This window comes from Miniopterus natalensis, chromosome 9, assembly GCF_054644295.1.
Source record: "Miniopterus natalensis isolate mMinNat1 chromosome 9, mMinNat1.hap1, whole genome shotgun sequence".
Classification (NCBI taxonomy): Eukaryota; Metazoa; Chordata; class Mammalia; order Chiroptera; family Miniopteridae; genus Miniopterus; species Miniopterus natalensis.
The window spans coordinates 47,902,441-47,922,867 of NC_142089.1; the positions used below are offsets into that span (position 1 = coordinate 47,902,441).

The 20,427-nt window shown below is 44.4% G+C and overlaps 1 protein-coding gene across 1 annotated transcript in view; it reads left to right on the top strand.

Annotated features, from left to right (window-relative positions):
• AK5 (adenylate kinase 5) overlaps positions 1-20,427 on the top strand; it is a 165,046-nt gene that overhangs the window by 134,325 nt on the left and 10,294 nt on the right. The window contains exons 11-13 of the mRNA XM_016216814.2: positions 10,510-10,673; positions 12,813-12,929; positions 19,753-19,941. Coding sequence (XP_016072300.2) covers positions 10,510-10,673; positions 12,813-12,929; positions 19,753-19,941 — 470 coding nt within the window. The remainder of the gene's footprint in view (positions 1-10,509; positions 10,674-12,812; positions 12,930-19,752; positions 19,942-20,427) is intronic.

The following is a 20,427-nucleotide window of genomic DNA, read 5'->3' on the forward strand; positions in this document are numbered from 1 at the left end:
TGTTTCCTCGTGAGTTGTTGAGAAATCTGGTCTCTTTCCTGTTTGGAGATGGGTTTAGGATGGAGATGGGGTTAGGTTGCTCTGAACTTTAGGAGCTCATCCAGCAGCATGGGGCAGAAATGTTTAGGAGCCACCACTACGGTGCCTGCCCTTTCCTCTCACCCAACACCTGAACCTTCCTTGTCTTCTGTTGATGGAAGAGTTAGAGTCATGCAATCCAGTTTCAGAGTTTTATCTTAATTAGACATTTCACATGTCTCACTGTGCCTGTGGTGGGTTTTAGCTGAATGATTCACAAAATCATAGTGTTCAGGTTGTCAAAAGAGAGAGGAAATCATGTCCCTAAAGTCTCCAGGCTAATTAGCGGTAGAGCCTGATAGGGTTGCTAGATTTAACAAATAAAAATACAGGACAACTAGTTTAATTTGAATTTTAGATAAACAGTAACAGTGTTAGTGTAAATATGTCTCACGCAGTATTGAACTTGTTGATGTCCTGTATTTCATCGGGCAACCCTATGGGGCCGTGATGGAAGCCCCGCTCCTGGTTGACTGAAGACTGTAGTGAATTTCTGAACAAATCTGATTTCCTTACAGGAGAAGCTCTGGAGTTTAGCAGTTACCAAGGCACAGTGGGCCCCTGGGCACAGTTTTTCATCTGCATAATAGGTTTCAAATCTCACCGACTTCAAATAGTTGTCAGGATTAAATGAACTATTACAAATGACACACATTGAGAAGATACTTATTAGATCAGATATCAAGTCAAAAGCATTGTGAGCCAGATACCTTTATCTGAACAGTCTGCAGTGACACCTCAAACATGATTGTCTCTGAACTACCCCATTGGTACAAAATAGGCCACACTCCCCCACCTCTTCTCTCCAGCTTGATGCTGAGAAAACAAAAAGTTCCCTTCATCTGCAAGAGAGAGGATGGCCCTGCTATTGGTAAGGCAATGAGATTTTTATTCACCATCATGACAAGTATTCATCCATGATAGAACCATCATCACAGCATTATTACATTGTAAATATAAAATATCAACAAAGACTCCCTGCAGTGACCACTGGGAGTTCACAACAAATTGCTTTCCTTAGATTATCTAGTCTAGAAGTTTCAAATCGAGCTCATCATCAGAATTCACCAGGGGAATTTTCTTAAAGATCATCCTTTTATTATGAAAATATTTCAAACATTCAGCAAAGCTGAGAGAATTTTATAGTGAGCACTTGTATATCCACCACCTAGATTCTACCATTAACGTTTTACTTTAACTTGTTTTATCACATATCTGTCCTCCTATCCACCCATCAGTACAGCTTCTTTTTCCTTACGTATTTCAAAGTAAATTCAGATGTCTGTACATTTTCCCTGGGGAACTTTCTAAAACTGTAAATTCCCAGGCCTCAGCCCCAGAGGTTCACAGATTGATTGATTCAAGAAAGTTTTTAATATCCCACGTGATTCTGATGCACAGTCAGTTTGGGGATAGTAGCAGTCAGAAGAAGCTACATTATACTGTAGTAACAAATAAGCCTTCCTGAAAATCTCTGCGGTGCAGAACAGCAAAGATGTTTCTTCTCCCGTTTCCTCCTCTTCCTCCTCCCTCTCTTAGCAGTCTTGTTCTGGACTAATGCTACGTGTTTATCGACAGTTCACTGGCCTTCACTCTGGTGACTATGCTGATTGAGTCCTTGCTATCTAAAACATTGCCAGTGTCATGGCAAAGAGAAAAGAGACATGGAAAACCTTTTATTGGAAAACAGAAAAAAAACCTGTGCCTAAATTTGATATATATCTACCTCTGTCCACATTTCATTAGCCTAAGCAAGTCACTTGGGAACTTGAGTGGGGCTGAATAATCTTTCCTCAGGAAGAAGCACTATGGAAGGGAAGCTGGATTATTTAGAATGAGTAATGCAAAATAGGCAAGGAATCTAGCATCCAAAGAGACAAAGTGACTCTCTCAAGATCACTCAGCTAGTCCAATGCACGAATGATGCAGAAACAACATATCCTAATTCCCAATGTCATGTATAGGGCTACCTCCCTGTAGCTCCCAGATTGTTCACCACTCATTCATTCATCTAACAGCTATTGAGTGCCACTATACACCAGGCATTGATAAATAGGGCACAGGCTCTGCCATCAAGAAGTTTCCAGTCCCATATAAAGTTCTTTCATATAACCTTTATTAACCCTATCACTGTCATATTTCATCTTATCACCAAATAACCTGAAGCAGCAGTGCATTTCAGACTAATAGAGATGTTGTCTGAGGATAAAGACCTGTTTTTCTTCATTTTTTCCAGTCAGAGAGAGTCAGTTCCTACCAACAGCCTGCTAAAACTTGGCATGGTAATACAGCTCATCCCAGACACAGAAAGTTTAAAGAGACTGACTCATGGTCCCACAGTGGTTGATTGAGGATCATTCCTAGGGCACAGTCAGCTCATGCATGATCTGATAGCATAATAGCTTTCCTCTGAAAGGAATCATTTAATCATAAAAACCTGAACCCACCGTTGGATCCCATTTTCATTTAGAGAGAAGGAAATATTTCAAGGGTTAGCAATCTGGTAGATTTTTAAACAACTCTGAGGATTACCTAAAAATAGGATTGTTTGATTTGCAAAAGATACTTGATACCTCAACAAGCTATCACTGTGAAGCCCATCCATCCTTAAAGATGTTAAAATAGTACCACGATATAAAAATGCTGTGTCTGATCTTTGTAGAAGCACGGGGTACTAGAGCTGGGCAGGGGGTAAGCTTCACTAACACTAGCTGCCTTACTTAACAGATAATAATCGTGATGCTCACATGAGTGTTACACTATGCCAGCTACGGTTCCAAGCAATTTATATGTATTACCTAATTTTGTCGTCACAACTAATAGGCATTATAATCTTCCCTATTTTATAATTGAGGAGGTTGAAGCTCAGAGAGGATAAGTAATTTGATTAAAGCCATCTAATCTTATAAAGGTCTGAGATGTGAACCTGAAACTCCAAGCCTTTGGTCCAGTGGTTTTTTTTTTTTATGTAAAAGGGAATAGAGTTGTCACTTTTGTGGGGCCACACAGCTCCTAGACATTGCCTGTGACACTATGCAAGGTTCTGGGAGGACCCCACCTAAAGCCATTTCTGCTCTGTGTGCTTCACCTTGGCAAAGGAAGGAAGAGAAATGTAATTAAACTGTGTGTCCTGGAAGCCAGGGAAAGAGAGAATTCCAGGGTGTCTGTCAGTGCTGTTAAATGCTACTGAAGAGTCAAAGGTGGTAAAGACTAGAAGAAGGTCATTAAATAACATGACAATTATGCAATCACTGTTGAACTTCAAAAAGTCAATTTCGGAGAGTGATGAGTATAAGAGGTAGCTTGTAAGAGTAAAAGGAGTCAATGAAAAGGAGGAAATGGGAAAAGGCAGTTTCAGGCTACTAGGGGGAAAAGGGAAAGACTATAAGGACAACTAGAGGATGTAAACAATGGTGGAAATATTTTTATTTGCATTGGGGAGAACCAAGCATGTTATTATACAGAAGAGAAAAGATGGTGCCAACTGAGAGAAATTTAATGTGCACAAGAAAGAGAGGGTGAAGAGTTTGGAGTAGGCAGGAGGAGAGGGTCCATTCATCAGTAAATTATTTTTTCAGCCACTATTATAAAGTGTCCACTGTGTTTTAGTCACTGTGTTCGAGCACCATGGTGAGAAAAGCATACCCATACCCTATACTTGTGGGCCATAGAGTCTAATATGGAAGACAGACTTTAAGTAAATATATATATATAATATAAATATAATATATAGTTATTATATACTGTGAAAAGTGCTGTGAAGGAAAATGCTACAAGAGCCAAAGCAGAGAAGTTAGCCTTAGGCTGAAGAGTTATATAAAGTCTTCCAAATAGGAGAAAGAAGGGATAGAAGAAACATATGTGTTCAAAATGTTGAGGAAAGAGAGACTCTTCACCTTTTTAGTGAATAGGAAGACTGAAAATGTGTAAGAGTGAGAGGAGTTAGACTGTTTGCAGATTTGAGGACAATGGGAAAATATGTTAGAATCCATCCATGGGCATCCAATTTGGTATCAGCAACAGAGAAATGTATTTGCCAAGAAGCATTAAAAGCTATTATGAAATTAGCTACTATGACCCAGTTGGCTTGGTTTTCTGACTTTCTCAAGGAATTCTCAGCAACCCAGAATAGATGCATATAAAGTAAATGATGGGTTGGGCAGAGAGAGTAGGCTGGTGGTTCTCAGGGCAGGCACAACAGAATTCAAAGGGAGCAAAGGATTCAAAGTTACTAGAAAGGGCCTGGTGTCCGGCTGAGCAGGGAGGTAAGTGGAACCCAAAGGGTGTGGACCAATTCAGTGAGGTCACAGTGAGGACCAAGAGAACAGAGAACAGTTGAGAAGAAGTGAGGTTAAGGAAAAAGTGAAAGGGAGAAGACAACGTGATGAGAGTGGGAGGATAGACTGGTATAATGATGAACTCTCAGGTTGAGCCTAATCAATAGTGAGCTAAAATTGCATCAGTGATGAAGGTCATTGGTTCTAAAGAGGTTTAAAAATGCTGAGGTTGGAGTGAGATGGGAATTAAGGCCTGGAGAGCTTAGCTGACAGCAGTTAGAACCCAGTGAATGCTGTGCCTTAGAAAAGACCTTGAGTTTTCATAACCAGATACATATATTTGTACATATATTGTCAAGTGTGTGTGTGTGTGTGTGTGTGCACATGCATGTACACACATTGAAATATATCTCACTGGCACGTGGTCTGGATATCTTGAAGTGATGGCTAGTCTCCAGACTTGTTGGATTATGTTTCTTTCAGACCTTGGTATGCTGGATGACAGCCCACAGATGTAACTCAGGAAGAGCTAGCGGACTGAGTAACTTCCCCTCATTTACCAAGCACCAAGTTTTTGGAAAAGAGATAGAACAAGGGAAATTTTCATTGAGATTTGTGACAAAGGGACTGATTTCAGAGACTTTTCAAATATAGACTCAATTTTTCAAAGTTGCTTAGCAACTGATCAGGTATGGGAGATGAGGATGATGGAGAGTCAAATGGAGAAGGAGGCAGAGAGTTGGTTCTTGTCTCCCTCCACCCATTTTACAGATGAGAAAGCTAAGGCTCCAAGAAATTAAAAGACTCAGCTGTCAGACTCAGGGTTTATTGCTAGATCCACCTGTCCTGTGTGCTTCCCACTGAGGCAGGTTAGTAAGAAGCTAGGAAATTCCTCAACAGGTGGAATGAGGGAAACTGAGACAGATAGGGAAACAGAGGCTGAGCAGTTAACAGCCAGCTAATAAATCATAAGATCTTATCTACCCTAACCAAGGACACTTAACACCTTTCCTCCTCAACCAGAGAGTGAGTAGCTTAAACTCCCTAGTCAGGGAGATAGATAACAGATACCCAGTTGGCGCCATTAGTGCCAACCAAACCCCAGAATGGATGAAGTCAAGGGAATAAATAACAAAAACCCAATTAGAGCCAGACAAATCCAAGATAAAAATAAAGCAGTGATGCTGACCAGAGAATGATCCCAAACTGCCCTAGATGCTCATTCTGGTGCATCAGCATATCAAAGGTCACTCCTGGAAAGCCTTTGAATGTTTTGCTGACACCTTTCCCTGAGACCTCCCCTAAAATTCTTACCTTTAGAAAATAGGTAAAAACTCTTAAGAGAAAGGATGCCAGTGCCTGTCCCTTGAGCATGCTTGTGCCCCACCCCCTCTTTCCTCAGGAGTATATCTTTGCTTGCTTTCTCCTAAGCTATAAGGGTTCCCACAAGACTTGCAACCATGGGACCAACGAGTAGCAGCAGCTCATCCTGGGCTAACCTCCTGAACCTGTCTCCAGGGCCCCTCCTTTTGCCCGTTACTTGTTTCCTGAGTCCACGAAGCCCAGCGTAGCTCACTTCTTCCTCTGTGATTTCTTTTCCTGAGTCCATGCAGCCCAGTGTGGCTCACTTCTGTTACTGTGATTCCCTTTTCTGAGTCTAGGCAGTCCAACCTAAACTCACTCCTGTTGCTGTGATCTTGCCTCTTCTATCTTAAAACCTTACTTTGTTTTACTGTCCCCAGCTTTAACAAATGTACTCTCAAAATCACCTGGACTCATATTATGAAATCTTTCCTGCATGAAGTCAAGAACCCACACATTCCAGACTGTGCTGGGTCAGACCCACCTTGGTCCTGGTCTCTTTCCAGTGATACCACTACATCACACGCTTTCCCTCCAGCCATTCTCTGCAGGATTCTGTCACACTTCACATCACATTACTGAATATTCCAGGCTCAGCCTCCTCCCCTTCTTTTCCACATTTCCCCTGTGTTAGCAAAGAGACTCACTGGTGCTCATCAACCACCCTTTCCCTGCCTGCTTGAAGAGTCTCTCCCAGGGCTCCTGCAGTGGTATTTTTGGCAGGCTCACAGCCTGTGACACTGGGTTCACCTATCATCCTCCCATTAGACCATGAATTCTCTGATGGAAAAGACAGGGCCTCTGAGTCTTTTTATTCCCAGTGCTCAGCCAGTGTCTGACCTATACTAGCTGCCCAACAGATATTTGTCAAATGAAGATCTGTATTAATAGGCCTCATGCTTAATTCTAGGTTGCATGCTACAGTTAATAAGATGCAATAAAATGTAAACAAAGGGCATTATAATCTGCTATATACCATTACTATGTAAAATTTTTAAAAATAAAAGTATAACAGAAACCTACATACATGCATTTGTTTGGATTGGGGGTGAGCTAATTATCTACTTGACAATGTCATTTGTTTGGGTTCACTTTTTGAGCACAGAATGCTCTGTACCACCCCAGCCTTGCCATTTCTTCCCCTTTACCCTGAGGCCAAGCACCCTGCCACAGTTGTTTAGGAGGTGGAGGTCTTCTCTTGCAGAGCCCAGCTAATGAGTCCAGGAGCTGTCTCCTAAGAGAGAATTGCTCCAGTAAATAAAAAGCACCCTGGAAACAGTGGCTCAGGTGTGTGTGCTGAGATGATGCAGCTTGTTTCAGTTCCACCTCCACGGAATTGCTTGAGTGAGAATACAGACATGGTCTCTGGGCTGGTGAACCTCCTGCAGCTGTTCCTTCCTTCATCACTCTGTGCAGTGCTGTGGGAACCTTAGGGGGAAATAACACACTGAGCTGTGAAGTGGGAGTTCACTGTATTTTCGCTCTCACAGTATAGCACCTTTTGCCTCACATGACAAAAATTTAAATTACATTGGAGGTTGAGAATAAAGTTTGGGATTTTTTTGGAAGTGTTGCCAGGCCCCTTTAAAATGGAATCTCATATTCCAGACTGTCTTTGTGAATCACACTGAGCGGTATTGAGTATAGGTTTGCCGGGGGGTGGGGGGTGGGGGAGTTTAAGCCTTGAGTAATGATACACTAAAAATCAGTGAGATGGCATTAGTGTGACAGCTTCTCATCTGCTATCAGTCATCTTGCCACCAGAGGACACAGCCCACTCATTCTGCTCTGTGGCTCCTCAAAAGATTTTTTTCCATGCAACAAATTACCCTGGAGGGATATCAAGGCCCCATTGGTTTTTATTTAAAAATCGTAAGTTCAGGCATCGAAGACATGCAAGTGACAGCATATGAAAATTCATATTTCTACGAGCAGTTGTTGGGCCTTCAGTGATAAAAATCTCTTTGCCCTCCAGTTAGGAGCCATGGGAAGAATGGAGGCATTGTGTAGATTACTTAAAATTCCTCAGCGCCGGCACCATTTGGCCAAAGAATGCTAAGAATCTGCAGCTGCTGCTCCCACCAGAGGCTCCTAACGGGCAGCCGCCGTTTAACACACAGCTGTTGTTAATTTGAGCTGAAGATTTGTAATTGTCTTTGTGTCGAGATTTGTTAAATAACACTTTAGAGGACTGAAAACTATAATAGTTGTATTAGTAGGAGGCTGAAGGAAGAAAAATAATTGGAACACAGCATTTCGGCCTTGTAAACCGAGACTGAAAATATCTTTTCCACGTGACTGGCTTCTGGCCATTCCAGGAAAAGAGTTTCTAGGTAAATCCGGGCACAGAGCCCTCGTGGCCTTTGCAGGAGCTCAGCCCCTTGTTCCCCTTACTCAGTGGCCTTCTCTTGTCCCCACCCTCTCTGTTTCTATTATCTCAGCAGACGGGAGCCATAGTGCTTGGAGCAAAGGTAGCATTAGCTGGCAACCGCCTGCTCCTCGTAAGTGGCCAGCACTGTTTCGGGGAGCCTCCGTCGTCAGTGTCTCCCCGTGACATCTCGCCCATCCATGACCACGTGGGGAGGGGTCTGAACCCTTCCCACTTAGCTTAGAGCATCTGTGTGGATGAGCAGCAGATAGAAAACATGGCCTTTCCTTTATTTTCTGCCAAGTCAAAGGAGAGGGAAGGAGAGGCCCTTCTACTAATGAGAAACAACAACTAATGTTGTCTCTTACGAGGGCAGTTGCCAAAATGTCCCAAGAAAGGAGCTTTGAAAATGAAGAGAGGCAAGCCAGGAAAATTAGAGAGTAAGCCATAAAGCCTCACTACCATAGGAAAATCTCAATCATGTTTTTGCATTTTAATGTTCAGTATTCCCTTTAACAGGAAAAAGGTCGATTCATCAGGCGTTTATGGAGCACCTACTGTGGGCAAGGTGCTGTGCTAGTGTGGGACCCAGAGACCAAGTGTAAGACAGGCCAAGGGCACCCAAGCGCTGTATAAACCACTCACTCCCAACAGAGGCGAGGGCGAGAGGTCTGATTTATGGCAGAAGGGACGACCTTCCAGGCCAAGGACCTCGAGGAGGAAAAGCACAGTGGCCTGGAAAAGTGTATCTTGTTGGAAGGACGGTATATGGTTGGACATGACAGTGTTGGGCAAGGACAGGAAACAAAAAACAACCCCAGGGTTGGAGACGTTAAATGCAACTGGATTCCGGCAGGTCGAACACCCCCTAAGGAGTTCGGGTTCTATTCTGTGAGGAATGGGAAACAGTTCAATGCTGTGGAGCTGGGACGTGGCCTGCTTCTCAGGCTAATCATCCTGCTGGAGGGTCTGCCGGACTCCAGAGCCGCTCCCACCCCCGCCCCCCCGTGCAGAGGCAGACCCGCTGCCCTGTGCCAAGAGCGTGAGGACCCGAGCCGTGCAGCAGCAGGGAAGGGAGAGGGGAAGGCCCCTGAGAGCCAGAGTCCGGGCTTCAAATCCTAGACGCGCTACTCACCAGCCTAAGGCAGTGGAGTTGAGTTATCTGTGTCTCTGCTTCCCCATCTGTAAAATGGGGATAATGACAGATTCTTAAGACTGTTTTAAATTAACAGGACACATAAAATGCTTAGAGCAGTGACTGGTACAGTAAGCTCTCGGCACAGGTTAGCTATTATTATTTTAAGATGTAAAAACTTACAACTTAGCAACTAGTTGATGTTGGGGAGGCAAGGGAGAGTCAGAGGTGTAATGCTCATCAAAGGAATATGGCAGAGACTCAGAACTAATAATAATAACCAGAAAACAGCAGGGAATCATATTGAAGAACATAACAAAGTAACTTTATAATCTTCAAAAGTGTCAAGGAAATGTTCCATACTGATGGACAGCAGGACATGGTAACTAAAGGCAACGCCCGATTTAGAACTTGATCCATTGGCTTCAAAGGACATTATCAGGACAGTTGAGATAATTCCACTGAAATTTGAATGGTGTCTGTAGATGTAGGTACGTAGAAGCACGTGCTTGGTCCCTTTATTGAAGGAAATGACACTGAACTGTTCTGTAGTGATGAGGCATCAGGTTGGCAGCTTATCCGCAAATGTTTCAGAAAGCCTTCTGTGCTCTACTTATAAGTCCTCTGTAAGTTTGTAATTGTTTGGAAAGGAAAGCAATTTATTTAAAATGAAGAGCTAGCATTTGTTGAGCATTTTCTCTTTATTAGGCACTATGGTCAATACTTTGCGCATGAGCAGAATCAGTTCCCCAGGAAACGTCTCTTACTTGCATCTCTAGCAAAAGGGAGGCCCAGCCCCTCCCCTGGGACCCTGTAACAGCCTGAACTCCTCCTCACTGGACAACCTGTAGTAACTGCTTGTTGTTTGTCTGTAACACCTGCCTCCCTCCACGGACAGGAAGCTCTTTGAGGGCAAAGAGTGTAGCCCATTCTCCATGTACCCACATGTCCCAACACAGCTCCAGGTAAATCATAAGTGCTCAGTAGATGAACAGTGAATGAAGCACTGAGGCTGGCCCACCGTGGTGAATGTAGTAAAAAATGAGCCCTGGCCAGTGTGGTTCAGTTGGTTGGGTGTTGTCCCCAGTGCACTGAAAGGTTGCTGGTTCAATTCCCAGGTTTTGGGCTCCAACCCTGGTAGGGGGAGTGCAGGAGGCAGCCAATTGATATTCCTCTCTCACATTGATGTTTCTCTCCCTCTAAACAAAAAATCAGTAAAAAATCTTTAAAGAAACAGTAAATGAGGCACCAGACTTGGGATATATGTCTGATGAGTGACTTCTTTTCAGGTGGCCCGGGCTCTGGCAAAGGCACACAGTGTGAAAAGCTGGTGGAAAAATACGGATTTACATATCTCTCGACTGGTGAGCTCCTGCGTAATGAGCTGTCATCAGACTCTGAAAGAAGCAAATTGATCAGAGACACAATGGAACGTGGAGACCTGGTGCCCTCAGTAAGCAACAGCTGCCTTCCCTGGCTGGGGACATAATTGGGTGTGCTGCCTTTAGTCTAAGCTGCCGGAACAAAGAAACCCCAAGGAACAATAGCTGTATCTTACTTCTCTCTTACGGAGCAGGCAGGAGGTCCACGTTGTCCAGGCCCAGGTGACTCTGTCTTGTTGCTCCTGCCAGCTCCTTAAATATTAGCCTATTTCATATTTTCCCCCCAAACTGGTTCCCACTTTAGAATTAAAATCTGTAAAGCAGAGATGAGCATGGTACAACGGAGCCTAGAATTACAACCGTCTGTAAAGTAGAAAATAAAGGTCTGTTATTGTGGGAGGTATGATAGCACTATCTTGAAATTTGGCATCTTCCCTGTGTAGTTTAAGTAAAGAATATGTATATTTTTAAACATCTTTTTTTATATATCTTTTTTCTTTTCAAGTCACCACCCATCTCTGAGAAGCTGGATGCCATGGCTGTCAAAAAATAGGCATTCCTGCCGTGCTAAGCCCCAGGGTCTGTAACGGGGCTTAAACAATGCAGTCCCTATTAGCTAACAGAGCTTTACGCCCCCCTTAACCAGCTGCAGTCTGTTTCCCACCTGGAAGGCAGAATGGCCTCATGAAAGCAAACAAACCATTGCAGTTGCCTCTTAGCTGGCTTCCTTGTGGCCACTGTCTTCTCCCTACAGTTTACTCTTTTCACAGCAGACAGAATGATTTCTTGAAAGTGCTTACCAAATTGTGTATCCCTTCCCCAGAACCCTCCCGTGGCTCTGGCCTCCAGCTCCCTCTCCAACACTATTTCCCACCACTCACCTTGCTCATGTTCACCCAGCCACAGTCCATTTGTTTCATCGTTTCTCCACAGGCCAGGCTTTTCCTGCCTCAGGGCCTTTGCAGTTGCTATTTCCTCAGCCGGACTGCTCTGTCTTCATATGTTCATACAGTTTACTCCTTTACTTCATCCAGATCCCCACTTTAATGTCACAATTTATCAAAGAGGCCTTCCTAATCACCCTGTATCTCTTCACCCTGCTTTAGTTTTGTTCCCAGTGGTTCTCTCTAGCTCACTTTTTATTATGTATATATTTGTTCATCTATTATCTGCCTTCCTCACTAGAATGTAAGCCTCACGAGGAGTTAATTCACCATTCTCTAGCGATAGTTTCTGACCACCCCTGAGTTGGCTGCATTCTCCAAGACCCTGCCCAAAGCCAAGGGATGCCAGGGAGCCAGAGAACAGGGAATCCCCCCATTTGAGTAGCTGGTTGCATTGCCTGCATTCATTCTCAAGCTTCCATATGTCTCTCCTCCTTTATTTGCCATAAGCACAGGTCAAATCGGTTTTTAACAGAGAAAGTGATGTTGCTCGAATATGCTACGTCATATCTACTGAAAGTTTTCTCAAGTTAGTGGATGTCAAATTTTATAAAATACTCTACTGGAGCCCTGGCCCGTGTGGTGCAGTGGTTAGAGTGTTGGCCTGCACACAGAAGGGTCTCAGGTTCAATTCCTGGTCAAGGGCACATACCTGGGTTGCAGGTTCGATCCCTGGCCCTGTTCAGAGTGCATGTAGGAGGCAACCAATAGATGTCTCTCTTTTACATCAATATTTCTCTCTCTCTCCCTCCCTCCCTCCTTCCTTCCCTTCTTTCCATTCTCTCTAAAAATCAATGGAAAAAGTATCCTCAGGTGAGGATTAACAAAAATAATAATAAAATAAAATTTAAAATAAATATCTCCTGGAAAAATTCAGCAGTATGTTTTGCCTAATTTTAAACTGTCATTATGCCTAATTTATGGGGCACTGCCATGTGAAATATGGGCACTATATTTTATCTAATCAAAGATGCCATTATTTTAAGACACCCAGTAAAATATTACTAGTGAAAGTATACCAGCAAGAAAAAGACACTAACAAATTATGCCCCAGCACTGATTGTAAGATACCTACCAGTTTCATAGACATTAGTATGCGTGTCAGTGAGACAGTGACACAGAATTGATGAAACGGGGCTTATTGCTGCCTGCTGCTCATCTTACCTGAGCCTCCCCCGCCTCGGGGGCTGACTTGGGAGACCGGAGGTCCTGCTGGTGTTGCTCCGGGGAAGAGCGCAGGTCCTGACCACTGTCCCCCTGTCGCAGGGCATCATCCTGGAGCTGCTGAGGGAGGCGGTGGTGGCCAGCCTCGGCCACACCCCGGGCTTCCTGATCGGCGGCTACCCTCAGGAAGTGAAGCAAGGCAAGGAGTTCGGGCGCAGGGTGAGTGCTATGCGGATTATCCCAGAAGGAACACGGGATTTCATTGAGGTTGGAAGATCAATTCAAAGTCTCTTGCCTTCCAATGACATGAATTGAAACTTTCAGTTGCAAATGGCAGAAACTCAACGCAAAATAGCAAAAGAAGAAAGGGAAGGAAGGAGTGATGATGGTGAGCTGTGGCTCAAGTAACTGAACCGACCGGGAGTGGTTCACACTTGACTGGATCTATTTATTCACATTTGTTCATCCGTCATCTGACTTTTCCCAGGTGTGGGTTGTCTTTCCTTTGTGTTGGCCTCATTTTCTTTCTGTTCCAGGCTTATCTTCCACCATCGATAAGTGACCATGCAGAAAAGTTTCTGTTTGCCAAAGGGTCTAACAAGACCCAGGGTTGTGTTTTGTTATCCTGGATTATTAAGTCATGGGCCCATCACCGAGCATGTCACTCGTGTGGTCTGGGGTCAGAAAAGATGGATTTTCACCTCTGCCATATACTAGTGTGACCCTGGGCAAGTCATTCAACTTCAGATTCCTCCTCTGTAAACGCGAGAAAATAATATACCTGCCAAACCCTATTTAGAGGGTTTTGTGAGCATCAAATGGTATGACATACATCAATGAGTTTTCTAAGCTGTAGAAGACTATAAATTGTTACCCAGTTTAGGGTCACTTATTTTTCATTCACACCTCCTACACACCTGTAAATCCTTGTTCCATCACACCTACCTTCTTTGCTCATAACCCAGTTAGCGTGAGTTAAGGCTTTGACCACCCATTGGTCTGGCCCTGGCCTTTGGGTGTGTAGGAATTCAAATCACCCATATGATCTTCCCTAAAGTAAAGCAAAACTCCCTCTCCCACTGTGGGCCCCATTCAGACAGGTGTTAGGATGGGTCAGAGAAGAAACCTAACTAGGGCTTAGGAGTAAACAGTTGTCCACATGATGACTGGACAGTTTCAACCAATGCAAAAATTCATGATGCCATTTCAAAAACTACACAAGTGCAACATTTCATTCCTGAACCCATGACCTTCAAGTGAGGTATCTACCAGAACCGTCTTTTACAGACTGCTGGGAGGAGTCTGCAAAGATCACGCGTGGTATTTATTTGTCCCTGGGTACAGTAAATTTAGAAGATTCTAACATCAGTTAGGCTTGTGTGCAAGAGGACACATGCAACCCTCTAAAACAAGCTCTTGCCTTAAACTTGACCAGAACAGTAAAGATGCTACAAACACAGAATGAGCTGTTATTGATTTATTTATGCCCTACAGGGACCCCAGCATTTGTAAAGCTCCCTCCAAATTACAGGCAAGTAATTAATTTGAAACTTGGCAAAGACAAGTAAAGACATCTGATTTCCTCCAGAGATTCAGAGCGATGAGCCTGGTTGAGAGCACAGTGCATGTTTCTTGTACACTCATCAAGCTTGCAACTGTGGGGAAGCCCATTCAGGCCTGTGCTCGGTTTTAACCAGTCTCCGGACATCTCACCAGCCTTTCCATAGCACAGAGGCGGATGTGCATGATGCACGGGACCATCTGTTGCCGAAAAGAAATCCAGTTCAGTCAGTTAGCTAGGCTAACACTTTTGCAGACCTATAGCTGAGTGTCTGAGATGCAAGATCCCTTGAGGATTTGCTTGGCTACTGCGCATGACATCACTAAAGGCCAAACGCAAACTACAGCTATGCCCACAGTTTAGCGCTAAGTCTGTATGTGATTTCTCTAGTACCTTCCTATCTTCTATCCCCAAGGCTGTTTTTCCCTCCATTGAATTGATTTGTGCCTTCCATATCCAATATGGTATATTAGGGGAGGGGAGGGCATCAGCAAGTTGTGTGTGTGTGTGTGTGTGTGTGTGTGAGAGAGAGAGAGAGAGAGAGAGAGAGAGAGAGAGGAGAAAGATGGAATATGAAGGAAGAGCTGGGGTTTCTAACCACCATCCCCATCTCCCACCCCAGTTGAGAACCCCTGGTTACAGTGATTTCAGGGTTCATGGGCCTATATTCAGAGCCTGGCTTTCTACCTCACTGACAAGCCATTGGTACATAGAGCAATTTCCTTCTTCTATAAAATGTGGATTGAAAAGAGATACCTCAGTGCTTGTTGGGAAGATTGAATGGAATCCCTGAAAAGTGCCTTACACATTTGTAAGGCTGCAGAGGGTGTTCAGTAAGTGGTTACTGTTTTATTTTCAAAATTATTTGTATATTTGTGACTATGAACATAAAAATTATATAGATCTGAGGCAAAACAGAAAAGTATAAAACAAAGAGCAACTAATTACCCAGAGATAACACCTATTATTTGATATATGTTCTTCCAGTATTGGCTCTGTTTTTATATAGTTAAAATTATATAGAATACATAACAGCATAATAGCTGTTATTTTGTGAGCACTTAAAATGCACGGGGAGCTGAACTAGATGCTTTACATGTCATTTTATGAATCTTTACAATCCTACTTAGTAGGTATTATTATCCCCACTTCATAGATTCGTATCACATTAAGGAGAGGAGCGTGCTTAGTCTGGCTCCCTAGTGTGAAATTGAAAAGCTTTCCTGTATTAAGCCAACATTGACTCAACAACAGCCAAACTAATCACATATTAACACAAGCAAAATGCATGCACGCACTCTTGGCATTTCCCTCCCAGGAGCCTCTTACCTGAATTCTGCCCTTAGCCTGAATATGCAGGGAATTTTTCTGGATGTGTGAAGGACAACATTACTGTCTCACAGCCTGACTACTCTTAACTATCTCATAACATTTTTCACCTACAAGAGTCAGTGAATCCTTTTATAAATGTATTCTAACCTCTCGAATGAGTTCTTAGCAAAAGAAAAAAGAGAAAAAAAGAAAAAGATTGAGTCTGGCTAAGGGACATTCTAGGTGTGTGGTAGTTGTTTGGAACTTGGGGAGCCTTGGAGACCCCGTGGGATTTTTCCACTTGAGATTTTCTGCTTTATTCTTCTGACTTCTGGTTCTCCGTAGAGCTTTGAGCTGGGTAATGGGGTAATTGCGGTGGGGGGGAGGGCAGATGTTATAGGGGCAGCGGGGTGCTATTATTATTATTAGGGTTGTGTGTTCAGGAATGCGGGGATGACCCAGATACCCCTCCTCTAGTGAGGCTCCCCAGGGGTATATACCTCAGGGTGAGAGCAAATGGGAAATTGGCCTGCGGCTTTATTGTTGGCCGGGAGCCTTGCCCCCCAGTGCAGAGACTGGTGGGTGTGCTGGAGCATGTGATCCAGGCTTAAAGTGTGGGTGGGGCCTCTGGTTCTTTCTAAAGCCAATTGACCATCAGGGGCTTTTATAGTTCAAAGGGATGAATATATTGCTAGGCCCACATCAAATAATATTAGCTCCCATTTATGCTGTGCTTGAAATGGGCCAGACACTTGACTTGTATTAACTCCTTTAATCCTCGCAGTCATCCTATTGAGGTAGAAACTATTATTATTCTCATTTTAAAATGAGGAAACAGAGGCGCCCAGAGAACAAGACAGCTGTTGTTCTCAACAAAAGAGAGTCCCTGGATGGCATGGCCCTGCCCACTGGTAAATATGGTTTAGCTGGTGTCCTCACTTAATCAGAAGAAAACTGAAGGGGCGGTTAGAGGAGAGCAGGGTAAATTCCCCCTCCTGCACAACCTGCTGGAATGACCAAGGCAAAGCCATTAGCACGAATCACCGAAGCTGACATCCGCATCCCCGTGGCTGCTCTCAGCCGACATAAATGCTGATCCCAACTAGGCCCAAGAGCCAGCTTCCACAAAATAAGATAAAATGGCCTTGACACCACCCACATCCTTCCCTGCATCCTGCCCTCCCCTCCTGGCTCCATTTGGCTTACCAGTCATCTGGCTTGAGCCCCACTCTAAAGGCTCTGGTGCCCTCCACTAGGGTCAAGTCACCAAGCTTTGGAGTTGTGCACAGCTGACTCAGGACCATCACTAACTAGTTAATCCTCTGTGACCTCGGGCAAGTTAACCTCTGTGAACCTCCATTTATTTCCTCACCCTTAGAGTAGAGAAAATATCTCCTAGCCGGGTGCTGAAAAGGTTAAAGGGATGGCTGTATATAAAGCCCTTAGCTGCTGAAGTGGTGCTTACGGTGTCTCAGCCACCCTTCCAAGGGCACCTGTGCAGTAGTAGAGGGCCCCTGAATACCTAAAGGTGATGGAGAACCCAGTACTACTGTGGCAGAATTCCAGGGACACCAGTGATATCAGGGGCATGGAGTTGTCCCCAAGTCTCTGTGATTCATTCAGCCAAGGGCCGAGTTCTCTGTTCTCCCACTTAGGTGAGGCTGGAGGCTAAGCACAGTCCAGTGAAAAAGAGGCAGAGCTGGGAACCAGAGAGCTACTCCAAAAGACTTTTGATATATCAAAGTGCTTTGAAAAATAATTAAATGGTATTTCACTTAAACATTTCAAAAATCTGTAGGTATTAAAAACTTCAGTGGGACAGGCCACTTCCAAGTGGAATGGCTGCTCATTAGCTTTCTATGTAGGAAGGGAGTGCTGATCCCAGGAGAGATAGGTTAGTACAAACCCCTTAGTCTCCACACGAGCAAATGGCTGGGTAGAGCAGCTTCTCAAGCAGTTATTGTGTGAAGACTCACCTGGAGATCTTCTTAAAATGCAGACTGATTCAGTAGGTCCGGGATTGGGCCTGAAACTGCCTTTCTAACAGGCTCCTAGAGGATGCCTGTGCTGCTGGTCTGAGGGCCACAATTTGAGAATCAGTGTGGAAAACAAATCTACCTCAGGGGGTGGGTGGAGGTGGAAGAGGGTATGGGGGGTAAATGGTGATGGGGAACAAATAAATAAAATAAGTAAAACTTTTAAAAAGAAAAGAAAACAAATATACCTCCGCCTCCAGTGCTTATTTTGGTCCAGAGGGTTATTTACTGCCAGCTCCTGCTCAGATACACATTACCTCTGTACCTGAATGAGTCCCTGAATTACCTTTTCCGTCCCCACAAGTGTCCTGAAAACCACCAGAACTGGAAAAATCGCCTGGTCTTCTCATGCAACCCCAACCAGAAATTGCTCCAAGGAGCCGAACTCTGTGACTGAACCCTAGGCTGCCTCCCAAGCTCGCCCTCTGCTGGTGGACAAGGCTCGTTTTCTTCTAAACCTTCACCCAGCCTTTTTTGCTGCTCTAATACTCATTTTTGTTTCCCAATTAATATAGCAGAAGAGTTGCATGACATATTCCAGAGGTTTATTTCACTCTTCTCTATTCGGGGGAAATTTTCCACTCTGTTCCTTAAAGTAAATCCCTCAGATGGGGAGGCGGTAAATGTTTGATTAACACTAGCAACTTACCTTGTGTGTAGTTACCTAAAAGTTTTCCCCACGCTGACTTTGTTCCCATCTCTCCCAGACACTTTCTACAGTGGGGTGGCAAGCCTTCATGTATTACTCACACCTGATCATTGCAAGATCAGGAGGGAGCAACAGTTTCTTTTGATCCAGGTTTGGGGTTGGTAGTAGAGGCAACACAGACAGAGATGTCAGAAGCAAAAGAACACTTAGGAGAAGCATGGGGAGATGGGGAGATTCATGCCGCTGATCATATCATCATTCATTTATTAAAACATTTTCAATCACCTATCTACTATATGCAAAACTGGGACCAGGAGCTGAGTCCTCCTTACCCCGGCACACAAAGAGATATTGTAGCCTAGTAGGGGAAATAAGCGTAATAGCTAATACTGATTGAGTGCTATATGCTAAGCATTATTCAACTTCATTTACCCACACAGCAATTCTGTGGTCATTCTCATTGTACCAATGAGAAAATCGGGGTGCAGGGAAGTTGAGTGACACTTTCAGTTACTGATGAAGTCCGGTAGCTTAAAATAATTTGTTAATTTCTCTAATAGGGTTCTGGGGTTTGATGGTTTTGGCTGGCTGGTTGTCACTTGGGGGTCCTGTATTCAGTTGAATTTATACCATCAGATAGTGGCTAATGCTGAGTACAGATGCCTGGAGCCAGGGGTGGGTTGTCTAAACAGCCAAGGGCTGAACAGGTATCTCTGACCGCGTGGCCTCTGTCTGTGTGGCTAGCTTGGGCTGCCTCACAGCTTCGTGGTCAGAATGGTTGGACATCTTGGATGGCAGTTGACCAGGCAGAAACTGCAAAATTGCTTATGATCTTGCTTCTAAAAACATGCTGCATCATTTCCACTATGTTTGTTGGTCAGAACAGTTACAGGTCAGCTGAGATTCAAGGAGGTCAGGCTCTGTGTCTCAATGGGGAAAGAACTTAAAGTACATGGAGGCAAGGAATTGGTGAGGACCATCTTGGAGACAGGTCACCACACCAGGATTTGACCCTCGGCAGCCTGACTCCAACCTTGGCGTGCTCAGCCATTATGCTGCACTAACCCCCCCACAATATGGACACAGCCACACTCTGCTACTGGTGTGCGATAATGGGGCCACGGAGGAAGGGATTAGCTCTGCCTCAGTAGGTCAGAGAAGGCTTCCATGAGGAAACTCCACACACATACACACACACCTTCCTTTAGTGTGGAGAACAGATTGCGACTGCATTGGATCTTATTCTGTATCATCCCTGCATTGCAGGAGATGACAAAGGCTGAGGGCAAGAGATAGCTCTGAAAACCACTGACCTGGAAGTGAGGAGCCATGAAGTCCAGTCCCAGCTCTGCCACAGTGTAGCTGTAGGACAGTGGAAGGAACCAGAAGGCTAGGAAAGGGAAGAACTAGGGGCCCCAGGCCTTTCCAGAACATCACAGAGTGGAGTTTCTGACCGTGTTGTGCTCTCCCCGCTCCCCGCCCCAGATTGGAGACCCACACTTGGTGATCTGCATGGACTGCTCGGCAGACACCATGACCAACCGCCTTCTCCAGAGGAGCCAGAGCGGCCGGTGCGCAGACAACACCGCCACCATCGCCAAGCGCCTTGAGGCCTACTACCGCGCATCCATCCCCGTGATCGCCTACTATGAGACAAAAACACAGCTACATAAGGTGAATCGTTCCCTTTCCCCCCTCCAAATGAGCCAGTTCCCCCCAGCTTTCTTTAAGAAAAGAGGAAAACAAACACAACAGGACGTTTTTGGTTAAGGGATCTGGGAATTAGAGCTGCATAAAGCTGCACAATTTAGGCCAAAATATAGGTCCCTTACTCTCTTCACTTTTGTATCAATCAAAATTAAATAGTTGTCATCATATGGACCATGAAATCTGGTCATACTTAATTTTCACAGATGCCATTACAATTGTTGAAATCAGCTCCCTTTTCCAAAACAGAAAGAAGGAGGAACGAAGGGGGGGGAAGGCATGAATGAGACGTAAGTGCTGCCTTCTTGACCTCAGCTGAACAGGGTTATCTAAAAGGTTTCTTCTAGGTCTAAGATTCAACAACTTTGAATTTCTAGATCTGTGCACAGTTCATAACTGGCACTTGTCTCTGTTGCCTCAGTTTCTTTCAGTAACTATCATTGAAAGAAGCAG